This window comes from Musa acuminata, chromosome BXJ3-7 (genome assembly GCF_036884655.1).
Source record: "Musa acuminata AAA Group cultivar baxijiao chromosome BXJ3-7, Cavendish_Baxijiao_AAA, whole genome shotgun sequence".
Classification (NCBI taxonomy): domain Eukaryota; kingdom Viridiplantae; phylum Streptophyta; class Magnoliopsida; order Zingiberales; family Musaceae; genus Musa; species Musa acuminata.
Genome location: NC_088355.1, coordinates 31,199,371 through 31,215,011, shown reverse-complemented (window position 1 = coordinate 31,215,011; position 15,641 = coordinate 31,199,371). Strand labels below are relative to the sequence as shown.

Here is a 15,641-nt window from a genome sequence, read left to right as displayed (position 1 = left end):
AATACAAGAAGCTAAAAATCTAAACAACTTACCACTTGAAGAACTAATTGGTTCATTGATGACATATGAAATGGTGCACAATGCACATGATGAACATGTTGAACACAATCACCTTCCAAAGAACAGGAAGGATTTGGAACTCTGGACAAATGAATACCACTTGAGCGATGACTCAAGTGATGAGGACAATGATGAACAAACCAACCTTCCAAAGAACAGGAAGGATTTGGGACATAGAACATTTGAAGACCACTCGAGCATAAGCTCAAGTGATGGTGAACTTAAACTACAAATGAAACGAAAATTAAAAATAAAAAAGAATCGAACTACTTGCTTTAAACGCAAGAAGAAGAACAAAAATTGGGATGAATCGAGCTCCTCCGAAGAAGAGAAAGTCAACAAAAGCAAGGCGGCAAACTACGCCTTAACAACCTACAATGATGAGGTAATCCAAATCCCCCTAATTTATTTTGAAATTACTTGATGCTTTCATGATGTATTTTTCTCTTTTAGTTTAGAATTAATTTTCTTAAAAATTACATGTTAAAAAAAAAAAATATTATGATCATACTAAGTAATTTCGAAAATGATAATATTGCATATTTTATGATAAACAAATAAAATAATCTTGATTGAAAATATGAAATCATGGTTAAGAAGTAATAATGTGTATTACGTTGATTTCCATTGTTATTTCTTGATTTTGATTAAAGATCATGTTTGATTTGAAGAAATGCATAATGATGAAATTAAATATTTTGATTAACAATTTTATGCATGAGATTTTAAGCCGATGATAAGCATGTGTTATTCTCATGAGTATATTTGAAAAACTATGGCAAAAATATGCTCGAATGCATGAACGTGTTAATATTATTTTTCGGACATTCTTGATTCAATATTCAAAACACTTAATTGCCATGATGATTTTACACTATAACATGTTGGAAATTATATTTTTTGGATACATAAATTTTTATGATCATGAGCATGTTTTATCTTCATAATTGAACTTGAAAATCTATAGCAAAATCTTATCCGAATGCATGAAAGTACTAATTTCATTTTCGGATTCACTTAACAATTGGTATCCTAACAATCGGATTTTCTCATACACTTATGAAAAATATTTTTCTAAAATGGATTTGATGAAATGATTCCTGCTTATAAATTCCATCTCGAAATATGAATGATAGTGTTTTTGCTAAAGAAAATAATTACTAAAATCATGATCTTGATAATTATAACATGAAGCTCTTTATAAATCAAGATCGTTCATTATGCTCCCTACATTTATCAAAAAGGAGTTCTTCGAATGAAATGCAACTTGTCTTTTGATTTCTTAGAATTCAATGAAGTGTCATATTGAAATCTTGAAACTTGGAATATTTTAAAATGTGATCTTGATATGAATGTTTCAAGTTGCTCTTTGTACTATATCTTTTCAAATGAATCATGAGCCTTGATATCATATATTTCATAATACAGAAATAACAAGATTTCTTCGCCTATGTCTTGTGTGATGATTGTACATCAATTTGCTTTATTAAGAATTATATGAATCTTGATCGTGAACTTGTTAAGAAGAATTGTAATGAACCATGAATCATATCTGTGGTATTCACGAATTGATCCTCATTGATATCTTTCATTGATATGATAAATTATCATCTCATGATATGTCGCATAATTATATCATGCCTTGCGATTGTATCATGTGATCGTTGCTGAATTTTCACATTGATATTCTTCATGACATGATTTCTTTGCATTGTTGTCCTGTATGCTTCATGTGATAATATGAATACATGAAACACTTATGATATGATTTTTATGCAATTCCTTGTATTCATGAAATGTTTATCTCATCACCTAATAATTCTTCTTGATATTCCTTATGTGAATAGAAGAATACATGAAATATTCATTAATTTGTTTTAATATATACAAATAAGAAGTTTCAATCATGTATGGTAGGATATAATTTGACAAAATTGATACCATCATGATATATTTATGATGTGCAATTATGCATGCAATACTTGTGCTTTCTAATTATGATGTGATGTATTGCATATGATGTAAATCATGATTTAAAATGCTATGAGTGCTAAGTTACACACTTTGAGAAAAAATTGCTATATTGAAACATTAATGTAATTATGAATGATGATATGAAATTATGCATGTAATACTTCAACCTATTATAACGATGCATGCAATGATATTCATGATGAAAAATTGTCTTGACATTCATGACTTGATTATTCATCCTTTGTCATGATTTTGAAATCATTGTAAAAGGAAAAAGAACTACAAAACTGTATTCTTTCTTTCTTTTTGACAATGACAAAGGGGGAGATAGCTAGCTTGTACAAGTCAAGAAGATGCAAAAACTTGATTGCTAGCTTGCCTATCTTAAGTAGCAAAGATTGCTAACTTGCTTATTTCAAGAAGAAAAATTGTCTTCTTGAACATCACTATCTTGAATATCTCAAGAAGCAAAACTTACAATTTGCACATTGCAATAGGAAGCAAGAATCATGAGCTTACACAAGAAAGCTATCTTGCATTTGCTTTCGAAATTTTTGCTAGCTTATATATTGTGAAACTTGTATATCGTAAAAATTGCTAGCTTGTTGGTCTAAAGAGAAGCAAAAAGTTGCTATCTCAAAAGAAGCTAATGTGCTATCTTGCCTATCTCAAGAGGCAAAAATGCTAACTTGCGCATCTAGCAAAGTGAACAAAATTTTCAAGAAGCAAGAGTTGCCTTCTTGAACATCTCTAATTTGCTAGCTTGCATGATATAGAACTTGCTATCTTGAACATTACCAAAAGTGCTATCTTATATGCTATAAAACTTGCATATCTAAAACTTGATAGCATGAATGTTCTAAGCATGATGTAACACTTGCTAAATCTTCTAGCTCCAAGATTGCATGATGATAAAACTTGATATTATGTTTTTCATGTAATGAGTTGAACCAATATTACACACACTTGATTGTGGTACTTCTCCTTTTTGTTGATGACAAAGGGGGAGAAGTATGTTGATGACATGACATGTGATGCATAAGTTTATGCATATGTTCATGTCGACGTATTGCAAGTATTCATGATGAATATTGCAATGACTTGAATTCAGTTTGAATTCAAGGTTCTATCAATATGGCATATTGATAGGGGGAGTTTGTTTAAACTCCGGGAGTTAAGTTTAACTCCGTCATCAAGTGGTTGTCATCATCAAAAAGGGGGAGATTGTTGAATCTCGTATTTTGATGATGAAACTACTTGATATATGTTTATGATTTAATCTGCGTTTTGAGTGACGCAGGATGCTTCGATCAGGATGAGACAATTAAAGCAGGAAAATCATGTTGTGCCGAAGGAACATGTCAGAAGATTGGACGTCGGGCCGGTGGATCGGTCGACGTATCGACAGAAGGCTTCGGGCCGTGGAATCGGGCATCGGGCCAAGAAGAAAGGGTATTGTGCCAAGGATATCGGAGTTGCGGAGTCAACTGGCCGATTGGGCAATAGGCTGCAGGAGAGGACGATGCGCCGAAGAATCGGACGAAGCATCGAGGGACTAATGACATGTCGGACAACTTGGTTAATTGCTTAGGATTAATTGTCTCGATCGAAGTTTTGTTTTTGTTGTGCAGGATTAACTATGATAACGATGAAGACATAAAGCGAAACAAAGTGTCGGAGTCAAGCGCGAAGGATTTGTTGCGAGTTCGAAAGTTCAACGGAAGTCCGAAGGTTCGTCGGGAATGCTACCGGAGCTCGCCGAGAAAGATCGGAGCTTGCCGAAGAAGCTCATTGGAACTCACTAAGATCAAATCGTGAAGTCTAGGAGCTTGCCGGGAGTCCGCAGAATGGTTTCCGAGAGTTCATCGGAAGACCGCCGGAAGTTTGCCGGAAGCTCGCCAGAAGAAGTCTTGACTTGCGGACTTTGTAATAGCTTAGAAAATGTCTTTAAATTCATAGTTAGCACATTAATTAGGGTTACGATTAGGTGTTAATCCTATAACCCAAGTAGGGGCCAATTAGGCTCAAGTTCGGACTGGTTTGGGCCAAGTTTGGAGCCAAACCAAGTGAGCTGAAATAGTGAAAGAGGTGGCACCGCTAGGGTTGGAGGTGGCATCGCCCAGGAGAGGATCTCCCAGCGAAGCTGGGCGGTGCAACCGCCCCAGGCAGGAGGTGGCACCGCCTGGGCTCAGTCTCCGAGCGAGACTGGGCGGTGCAACCTCTCCTGACAGAGGTAGCACCGCCTGAGCTCGGTCTTCGAGCTCTAGCAGGAGAAGTGCAACCGCCTCAGTCAGGAGGTGGCACCGCCTGGGGCTCAGTCTCCGAGCCAGACTCAGGAGGTGCAACCGCCCCTGACAGAGAGGTGCAACCGCCTAGGCTCAATCTTCGAGCTCTGCCAGGCGGTGCAACCTCTCCAGTCAGGAGGTGCAACCACTAATCCCGGAATTCCGGGATTTGATCGTTTTGAGCTCCAAATTTGAACTGGGTTGGGGCCTATAAATACCCCACCCATTCAGCACAGAAAGAGCAAGAGACCTACACCGAAATCTTGATCTTCTCTGTGATTCTTGAGCTCAAAATTGTTGAAAAGCCTTTAAGTTCTCCTCCTTCTGTTCTTCAAAGTCTTGAGTTGTAAAGAGAGGAGAGAAAGGTTCTGTAAGGGTTGTCTCCTGATCCCGTCAAAAGGAGTGAAACTGTAAAAGGGCAGTTGGCCTTCGCCTATTGAAGGAAGGCCTCTAGTTGACGTCAGTGACCTCGTCGGTGGAGGAAGCCAAAAGTGGAGTAGGTCAAGACTGACCGAACCACTCTAAATCTCTGGTTTGCTTTTACTTTGAGCACTTTATCATTACTGTAAACCTCCTACATAGCTACTGCCCTCTGCGCTTTTACGAACAAGTCTCTAAGTTCTGATTTTTCTGAATCTGCATTCAGACGTAAATCGGTGTTTTCGTACGATCTTTACATTGCAGTTTACGTTTACGTTCTGATTCCATTTATAACTGCAAACTGTCTTCTGTGCTTTTACGAACGAGTTTCTAAGTTCAGATCTTTCTAAAACTGCGCAAATTGCGTTTAGACGTAAAACTATGTTTAGACGTAAAATTGCGTTTAGACGTAAAATTGCATTTAGACGTAAACTGCGCAAACTGTGTTTAGACGCAAACTGCGTTTAGACGTAAACTGCACAAACTGTGTTTAGACGTAAACTGCGTTTAGACGTAAACTGAGTTTAGACGCAAACTGCGTTTAGGCGCAAACTGTGTTTAGACGCAAACTACGTTTAGACGTAAACTGAGTTTAGACGTAAAACTGCGTTTAGACGCAAACTGCGTTTAGACTCAAACTGCGTAAACTGCGCTTAATCTTAAGATCGGCTTTTACATCGAAATCGCTTTTATTGAACAATCGCAGCTTTCGTTTTTAATCGCTGAAAGATTTCCGCTGCACTAATTCACCCCCCCCCTCTTAGTGCTCTCGATCCTAACAGATACAAGGATCATGTCACTGCCCACAATATCTAAAACCTCCCAAGTAATCACAGCAAGAGCCTACTGTAGATTTGATCTAACCTGAGATGAGAACACTGCTAGATGATTGAGAACAGTCTCTCTGTGTTGTCCTTGTCTTCTTCCCTTTCTTTCTCTTCCTTTTCTGCCTTGTTCTCCTTCTTCTCTTTGGAATCTCGTGGCTACCAATATCTGTAGCGTTGCTGCCTTTTTATAGCTTTAATCTACATCTAAAACGCAGCCACCACACCTCCATAATCTTAATTAGGGTTAGGTTAAGAGGGGATATGGGCTGTGGGCTGATAAAGCCCACATGGGCTGAATATGGGCCATCAGCCCAACACTACATAGGATATCACAATAATAGTTGAGTTGGTGCAGTTTTCTTCCGTTTTACTTCGCATGAAATGGCATCGAAACAAACATTTCTATTGCCCTCAATTCTACCATTTGAAGGATTTCATGGTCAATTAACAGCTTTGGAGAAAAATGGTTATGATTTGCAATGAATAATTCATGGCAAGGATTCACTATTATTTCATTTTATGTTCTTTCTTGCGTTGAATGATAAGGCATATAACACAGATAGATAGGAGGTTTCGAGAAGGAAATAAACCTTAAAGTAAGTAATCCATTCTATGATATTGTAAGGAGAGAAGAAGGTACTGCCAAATCTCTGCAAGTAGTTTCACAATGTTAAACCTCAATAGTTTCTGGAGCAGTGGCTTCAGCTCAGAGAAGTGTAGGACTGTGTAGTATTCACTAGGGCCTCCAGGTTCTGTTGCCAAACTGAGTTCCAATTTGGTGTTCACAGGGACAACTATAGTCTTCATGACGACATTAGGTGCCTCAAAGTGACCATCCACAGGATTTTCGAGTGTGAGATTAGACGATGTCTTTGTCAAAGAGGTTGTGTCATGAAATGGATTCGAGATACGATCATGGGGATCGGAACAAAACATGTTATGTTATGGATCTCATGTGACTGACCTCACATAAACACCTATCCACCCCATGTCAAATCACGACGAGAGAATGAGACTAAGAGATGCATTCACAACAGGATAAAGAGTAGGGTTGAGTGATCTCAGATCCAACGAAGAGATAAGGGAGTCCACAACCAATGTTCGCCGGACAAACTGATATCAGATCGGTCACGTTGTGACGTAAACTTCTCTGAGCGCAACGTGTAGAGATCGAAAGAGGTCATGTTCTCACCCATGCTATAAGAACCGTGCACGAACGCGTTGTAAAGCAGGGCGGCGGGGTCATCCCAAGAGCAAAGACGGGAAGGAACCCTTCGCATCACCAACATCTGGCATTTGTTGGGTCCTCGCATTGGATCCCATGTAATCCACGTGTCGTAAAGCAGGAACGTGGATTGATTCCAAAAGCTCAGCTTAGGAGCCATGCGCACTCTTGCATTAAGAGACGTGCATGAACATCTGGCACCTCGCACTAGATTCCTTTAATGCACGCATCGTAAAGCAGAAATGCGGATCCGAATATCTCATGTGGGAAGGCGATCTACGCGTGCACTGATGCATTAAGCTGTGTGCATGAACATCTAGCACCCTTTTGCGTTCTCACATTGGATCCCTGTAATGCACGTATCGTAAAGTAAGAATGCGGAGTAAGGTTGGAAGGAGTCGCACCCTTGCTTTAAGATGCATGCACGAACATCTAACGCCGAACTGTGTTCTCACACCTTACATGCAACGTAAACAAGGAACATAGAGTGTGAAGAAACGGACCGTTGCTTTAAGATATGTGTCTGAACATCTAGCGCTTAGATCCCACGTAACGCACGCCTTGTAAAGGAGGAACACGGAGTGATCTGAAGATCTCAAGTGGGAAGGAGCCATAGCTAGCGTGCACCCTTGCATCATTATGCATGCATGAACATCTAGCATCCTGGAGCATTCTCGCTCGCGTTGGATCCTTCTAATACACGTATCGTAAAGCAAAAAACATGGAGTGATCCCAAGATCTCAGGCGGACGACGCATGCGTACCCACCTCTGCTTCAAGATGCGTGCATGAGCATCTGGCACCCTGTTGTGGATTCGCCCTTGATCCAGTGTAATTAGCCGTGCAGGGTGGATCACCCTGTCGCATTCCAGATAATTCTCTTCAAGAACCATTAAATCCTACTAAACTCTACCTATCAAGGTTTGCTGGTTGCCCAACCATCACGTCCGACGAAGAGAGAAGTATCAGATGAATAAAAGAAGTTTTTGATGTCTACGATCCTAAATTCTGAGTGTTGAGAACGTGAGAGATGGGTAGATCACTCGGCCATTCTTCCACTGCAGCTGAAGGATGACGTTGTCCGTAAGTCTTCCCAAGTCGTCTTTTGCAGAATTTTGCGGCCTTCCTTATTCACTCGGGATGGAAAAAAGGCAAGCCTGGAATCCTCCTCTGTGCGTTGGCCACAGAGGATGACACTGAGAGAACAAGACACAGAGAGAGTTCTCCGGTTTATATATCAAATGTTTCTCTCATCTCCTGTTTATATAATCATGAGAATGGAGCATCACGGCCACTTTCTCTCTTCTTCATGTTTCTGTTCATGGGAATCATCCCTTCCGCCGCAGCAACAGGCGATTCCAGCACTCGTTGCAAAGAGAACGAGAGGGCAGCTCTTCTCAAGCTCAAGCAAGGCCTGTTCGATTCCAGCGGCCAGCTATCTTCCTGGGCGAGTGACGACTGCTGCAGATGGCGAGGCGTTCGCTGCAGAAACCGCACCGGCCATGTCGTCCAACTCCGACTGAGCAACCCCTCACCCTCACCTGACGGCGACGACAACTTCTTGTCCGGCAAGATCAGTCCTTCTCTGCTCGAGCTTGAGGCACTTGAGCTACCTGGACTTGAGCAGAAACAGATTCGATGGAGCAAGCATCCCACGCTTCATCGGCTCGCTGACGAGCTTGCGGTACCTGAACCTCTCCGATGCAACGTTCGGCCGCACGATTCCTCATCAGCTCGGCAACCTTTCCCGCCTGCAGTACCCTGATTTCCACTGGCTCTACAACCCTCCTCGTCCTCTCGTCGTCGATAACTTCCACTGGATCTCTCGTCGCTCCTCCTTGAGCTACCTCGACACGTCCGCCATTAACCTTTCGGCAGCAGGCGATGTATACGACGAGGTAACCAAGCTTCCGAGGTTGTCAGTGCTGCGCCTTATCAATTGCCAGCTACTTCGCCTCCCTAATACTCTTCCTCCATCTGCTAACCTCACATCATTAACATCCCCGGATCTTAGCTCAAATTATTTGGGTCCTCTACTCCTCAGTTGGCTGTTCAACATCAGCAAATCTCAAGAGTATCGATCTCTCCTTCAACCAGTTCCATGGCCCGATCTCTGGCTTTGGGAAGTTGTTTTCCCTGATGGGGATATAAACAGGAATAACCTTTGTATATGAACAAATACTAGAAAACCAAAATACGCAGCGGAATAAAATGGAAACACAATCAAACAGAACACCAAGATATACGTGGAAAACCCCTTCAATGTGAAGGGTAAAAACCACGGGGCAAACTAGAGATAATCCACTATAAGAATAATGAATGTACAAATCTCAATCTCTTGCCCAAAACCCTAGCAATAACCACAAGAGAATAACTGGGATACAAGGATCACGTCACTGCCCACAATATCTAAAACCTCCCAAGTAATCACAGCAAGATCTTACTGTAGATTTGATCTAACCTGAGATGAGAACACTGCTAGATGATTGAGAACAGTCTCTCTGCGTTGTCCTTCTCTTCTTCCCTTTCTTTCTCTTCCTTTTCTGCCTTGTTCTCCTTCTTCTCTTTGGAATCTCGTGGCTTTAAAGATCTGTCTCGTTACTGCCTTTTTATAGCCTTAATCTGCCTCTAAAACGCAGCCACCACACCCCCCTAATCTTAATTAGGGTTAGGTTAAGAGGGGGTGTGGGCTATGGGCTGATAAAGCCCACATGGGCTGAATATGGGCCATCAGCCCAACAACCTCCCCCTTTAGCCCATAAGGGAGGCTGTCCCATGACTCCTCAATGTGAAGCCATGCCGACCAACTGTCGGCATATCTCCTGTCTTTCTTTTGGTAAGGTCTTCGTCAAAATGTCTGCTCCGTTGTTATCTGTATGAATTTTCTGAAGCTGCAACTGCTTCTCTTCAGATACATTTCGAATCCAGTGGTATCTGACATCAATATGCTTTGACTTGGAATGAAACATTGGGTTCTTACACAAATGGATGGCACTCTGGCTGTCACAATGTACCACATAATTTTTCTGTTTCAGCCCCAATTCTTGTAAGAATTCTTTCATCCATAACATTTCTTTGCATACCTCTGTAGCAGCAATATATTCTGCTTCTGTGGTAGAGAGAGCAATACACCTTTGTAACCTGGATTGCTATGACACAGCTCTCCCGGCAAAAGTAAGTACATAACCTGAAGTAGACTTCCTCCTATCTATATCTCTTGCCATATCTGCATCTGTGTAACCTGTTAACACAGGTGGTCCACCTCCAAAGCTTAAACAAACCTTAGAGCTCCCTCTGAGATATATAAAAATCCACTTCACTACTGCCCAGTGCTCTTTGCTTGGATTTGCAAGAAATCTGCTAGTAACACCCACTGCATATGCGATGTCTGGCCTCGTACATACCATTGCATACATTAAACTTCCAACTACTGAAGCATAAGGAACCTTTTGCATTTTCTCCTTCTCCTCATCACTTGACGGACTCTGTTCTAAGCACAACTTGAAGTGACCTGCAAGAGGAGAACCAACTGGCTTAGCATTGCTCATACTAAATCTTTCCAATACCTTCTCGATGTATTTCTCCTGTAACAACCAAATCTTCTTGTTTTTCCTGTCACAAAAAATCTGCATGCCTAGTATTTTCTTTGCTGGCCCCATGTCCTTCATTGCAAAAGACTCACTCAGTTCCTTCTTCAACCTGTCAATTTTAGACATATATTTCCCAAGAATAAGCATGTCATCAACATAAAGTAAGAGAATAATAAAATCCTCACCAAACCATTTGATGTACACACAATGATCTGAAGCCGTTCTTTTGTATCCATTTTCTGTCATAAATGAATCAAACTTTTTGTACCACTGTCTTGGAGCTTGCTTTAGCCCATACAAGCTCTTCTTCAACTTGCAGACAAAATTATCTTTACCTTTGACTTTGAAGCCTTCTGGTTGCTCCATATAAATTTCCTCCTCCAAATCACCATGAAGGAAAGCTGTCTTCACATCTAACTGCTCAACCTCCAAGTCCTGGCTAGCAGCAATACCAAGAGCAACATGAATAGAAGACATTTTAACAACAGGAGAAAATATCTCTTCAAAGTTAATACCTTTCTTTTGACCAAAGCCTTTCACAACCAATCTAGCTTTGTACTTTGGTTGAGAACAATATTCTTGAGTCTTCAACCTAAAAACCCACTTGTTCTTCAAGGCCTTCATTCCATTTGGTAGCAGCACCAAATCATAAGTTTGGTTCTTCTGAAGAGCATCCATCTCTTCCTGCATAGCAATTAATCACTTCTCTTTCTGCTCACTCTCAATTTCTTCCTGGTAACTCTCTGGTTCACCTTCATCAGTGAGCATCACATACTCATCTGTAGAGTATCTTCTGGAAGGTTGACGTTGTCTAGAAGATCTTTTCAATTGAGGTTCTGCGAAAACTTGCTCTCCTACTTCTTCTTGCTCAACATGTCCTGCAGGTAAATCAACATCAGGCTCTACACTATTTTCCTGCACATCTCCCCCATCACCCTGATATACTGGAGGAATAATTGGGTCACAATCTGCTAATCCTTTTGCAGAAGTCTTGGCTGGTGCCTTCTTCTTCAAATCCTCAAAGGTTTGATCCTCAAAGAAGACCACATCTCTGCTCCTAAACACCTTCTGCTTTTCCGGATCCCAAAGCCTGTAACCAAACTGATCATGTGAGTAACCAAGAAAAATACATTCTTTAGACTTACCATCCAGCTTGGACCTCTCATTGTCTGGAATATGTGCAAATGCGCGACAACCAAACACTCTCAAATGCCTGTAGGAAACATCTTTCCCTGACCATACATGCTTTGCAACATCACCATCTAGGGCTGTACATGGTGATAAGTTGATCACATCAACTGTAGTCCTCAAAGCCTCATCCCAAAACCTTTTGGGTAGCTTGGCCTGTGAAAGCATAAATCTGATCTTTTCCATGATGGTGCGGTTCATCCTCTCTGCAATTGCTTTATGCTGAGGTGTACCAGGAACTGTCATCTCATGTTGGATCCCATGTGACCTGCAAAAGTCATTAAACAATCCTGTATACTTACCACCATTATATGATCTTATGCATTTCAATTTCCTTTCTGTCTCCCTTTCAACCCTAGCATGAAACTCTTTGAAGACATTAATAACCTGATCTTTGGTCTTCAAAGCATAAGCCCAAACTTTCCTAGAAAAATCATCTATAAAAGTGACAAAATAAAGTGCACCACTTATACCAAGAACATCAACAGATCCACTAGGAGTTTTTGTCCTCAAAGGACCACATACATCTGTATAAACACGGTTTAAGGCATGCATTTTTCTAGACAAAGCAGCACTATCAAATGAAACTCTATGTTATTTACCAGCCAAATAATCAATACAAGGGTTCAGATGTATACCTCTGAGATCTGGTAATACCTCTCTCTTGGAAAGAGCTTGCAGCCCCTTCTCGCTCATGTGTCCCAATCGCCTATGCCACAACTCCATACTGAAGTCTTTCTCTATAGCATTTAATTGCTCACCATAAGCTTTAGCCTGCAACCTGTACAAAGTATGACATTTCGTTCCACTAGCTATAACAAGAGAACCCTTACTGAGCTTCCATTGCCCTCTGTGAAATATGCTTTCATACTCTTCATCATCTAGTCTTCCAATTGAAATTAAATTCAGCCTCAAGTCAACCACATGCCTCACATCCTTAAGTACCAACTTGCAGCCAAGGTTGGTCTTTAAATGGATATCACCCATGCCAATGATGTCTGCTGTGCCATAGTTGCCCATTTTGACAACACTAAAGTTTCCTGACCTGTATGTAGCAAAAAACTCTCTCCGAGGTGTAGCATGATAAGAAGCACCTGTGTCAATCACTCACTCAAGATCCTGACGCACACAAGAAAAAATATCACCAGAAAGAGACAAAATCAAATAATCACCACCCTGCACTGTAGCGGTAGTATTATCCTTTGACTCTGTAGACTCCACTTTTTTCCCTTTTTCTTGTTCTTCTTAGGTTGCTTACATTGGTTCTTGTAATGTCCTTTCTCACCACAGTTATAGCAAATAATATCTTTTCTTGATCTTGACTTACTCCTACCCATACGTGAACTGCTTCTAGACTTTGACCTTCCTCTATTCTCTGAGATAAGTGCCTGTGAATCATTCTGAGATGTTGCTGAACTCTTTCTTCTTAACTCCTCATTCAACAAACTGCTTGTTACTTGACTCATAGTGACAATACCATCTGGTACAGAATTACTGAGGGAAACCACCAGTGTCTCCCAACTTTCTGGTAATGAACTGAGAAGTAACAATGCCTGCAACTCATAATCAAGAGACATTTTAATAGAGGATAACTGGTTAGTAATACTTTGCATTTCATTCAAATGCTCAGCAATAGAAGCACCCTCTCTATATTTTAGGTTAACAAGTTTTCTGATCAAAAAGGTTTTGTTGCCAGCTGTTTTTCTTTCATAGAGACATTCCAATTTTTTCCAAAGAGAATATGTAGAAATTTCAGTAGAAACATGGTGAAAGACACTATCATCAAGCCACTGTCTAATAAACCCAATTGTTTTTCGATCTAACCTCTTCTACTCATCATCTATCATAGTTGTAGGTTTTGCACTCTGCCCCTACAAAGGTCCATACAAATCTTTGCAATACAAGAGATCTTCCGTTCTTGGTTTCCATATCATCCAATTGTTTCCATTCAAACTAATCATACGAGAAATATTACTGGCCTCCATGTTCAAATACAAAAAATTAAATTACCAAAACCCCGCTCTGATACCAGTTGATGGGGATATAAACAGGAATAACCTTTGTATAGGAACAAATACTAGAAGACCAAAATACGCAGCGGAATAAAATGGAAACACAATCAAACAGAACACCAAGATATACGTTGAAAACCCCTTCAATGTGAAGGGTAAAAACCACGGGGCAAACTAGAGATAATCCACTATGAGAATAATGAATGTACAAATCTCAATCTCTTGCCCAAAACCCTAGCAACAACCACAAGAGAATAACTGGGATACAAGGATCACGTCACTGCCCACAATATCTAAAACCTCCCAAGTAATCACAGCAAGAGCCTACTGTAGATTTGATCTAACCTGAGATGAGAACACTGCTAGATGATTGAGAACAGTCTCTCTGCGTTGTCCTTGTGTTCTTCCCTTTCTTTCTCTTCCTTTTCTGCCTTGTTCTCCTTCTTCTCTTTGGAATCTCGCGGCTTCAAAGATCTGCCTCGTTGCTGCCTTTTTATAACCTTAATCTGCCTCTAAAACGTAGCCACCACACCCCCCTAATCTTAATTAGGGTTAGGTTAAGAGGGGGTGTGGGCTATGAGCTGATAAAGCCCATATCATTAACATCCCTGGATCTTAGCTTAAATTATTTGGGTCCTCTACTCCCTAGTTGGCTGTTCAACATCAGCAAATCTCAAGAGTATCGATATCTCCTTCAACCAGTTCCATGGCCCGATCTTTGGCTTTGGGAAGTTGTTTTCCCTTCAGGTCTTGCAACTCGGTGGAAATGATTTCAATGATACCGCATCTTGGAACATTAAAATCCTCTGCAACTTGCAGATTCTAGACCTGTTATATAATGGGATCAGTGTAGACATCTCGAATTTTGGCAAGCAGTTGTCTGGATGTGTCAGAAACAGGTTGCAGGTATTAAATCTGGCAAACAATGCTTTGGGTGGTGGAGCTCCTGTATGGATTGGGGAGCTCAGGAATCTGAAGTCTCTGCATCTTGAGGACAACTTGCTCTCCAGTCTCATTCCTCCATCTCTTGGAACCCTCTCGTCACTGAGCTTCCTCTACCTAAGCGACAACATGTTACGGGGGTCAATTTCTGAATCTTTCGGGCAGCTCTCGGAGCTAATCGTGTGGGTTGTCAGCTACAATCAACTCTCTGGTATCGTCTCCGACGTCCACTTTAGCAGCATAACAAGGTTTGAAGCTCTGCTCCTATCTTGAAACTCGCTGGTTCTCACCTTCAGCTCCAGTTGGCTTCCTTAGTATCAGCTCAAGAATATTCACCTTGGCTCCAGTGTTCTAGGTGTTGTTGAAAAGAGGATGGAAGATATAAATTACTAAAGAAGTTGTTTTCATTGAAACTGTTTTCTCCCTATTTATATAAGTTAAGAGGGAGGATTTTCCTCAACATAGTAGAGAGATTTTCTCATACAGTTAGGAAAATCTTATCTGCTATCATGCCCCCGTAAGATGGTGCTCCTATCAAGGATATTAATTTTGGATCGATGCAATGTAAATAGTTTACGAGCGAGAGGTTTCGTGAGTGAGTCGGCTAACTGATCAGCCGTATATACATGAGAAACACGAAGTTGACAGCGGACAACCTGATCTCACACAAAGTGGAAGTCGATAGTAATATGTTTCATACGGGAGTGGAATATCGGATTAGCGCACAGATAGATAGCTCCGACATTATCACAATATATTATAGGAGTGGACCTGATGTTGAGTTCCTTGAGCAGATTTGTGACCAAATTGAGTTCTGTAGTGGCAGTGGCGATGACACGGTAGTCAGCTTCAGTTATAGACCGTGCGATTGTCTTTTGCTTCTTAGAACTCCAACTGATTGGATTAGCGCCAAGGAAGACAATATACCCCGATGTGGATGTTCGATCATCAACGTTGCCTACCCAGTCGGCATTAGCAAATGAATGAAGATGAAGTGGAGAGTGTTTACGAAGAAAGAGACCATGATTGAGGGTCCCCTTAAGATATCGTATAATTCGTTTGACCGCAGAACAATGCATAGTAGACGACCTCTATATAAACTGTGATAATTTGTTGACT

General features: G+C 40.8%; 1 protein-coding gene across 1 annotated transcript; it reads left to right on the top strand.

The window, feature by feature from the left end:
• The first annotated feature begins 8,111 nt into the window (after positions 1-8,111).
• On the top strand, positions 8,112-14,795 carry LOC135642900 (receptor-like protein 34). Its single transcript, XM_065159381.1, has 2 exons — positions 8,112-8,474; positions 14,400-14,795. Exons 1-2 carry the CDS (start codon positions 8,112-8,114, stop codon positions 14,793-14,795), a joined length of 759 nt encoding a protein of 252 aa, XP_065015453.1.
• Positions 14,796-15,641: the final 846 nt, after the last annotated feature.

Excerpts from the sequence above, each read along its gene's own strand:
- LOC135642900 (XM_065159381.1), top strand. The coding sequence starts at position 8,112 with ATGGGAATCATCCCTTCCGCCGCAGCAACAGGCGATTCCAGCACTCGT. Across the intron at positions 8,475-14,399 it reads GGCTCGCTGACGAGCTTGCG|ATTCTAGACCTGTTATATAA; the intron begins GTACCTGAACCT and ends TGCAACTTGCAG.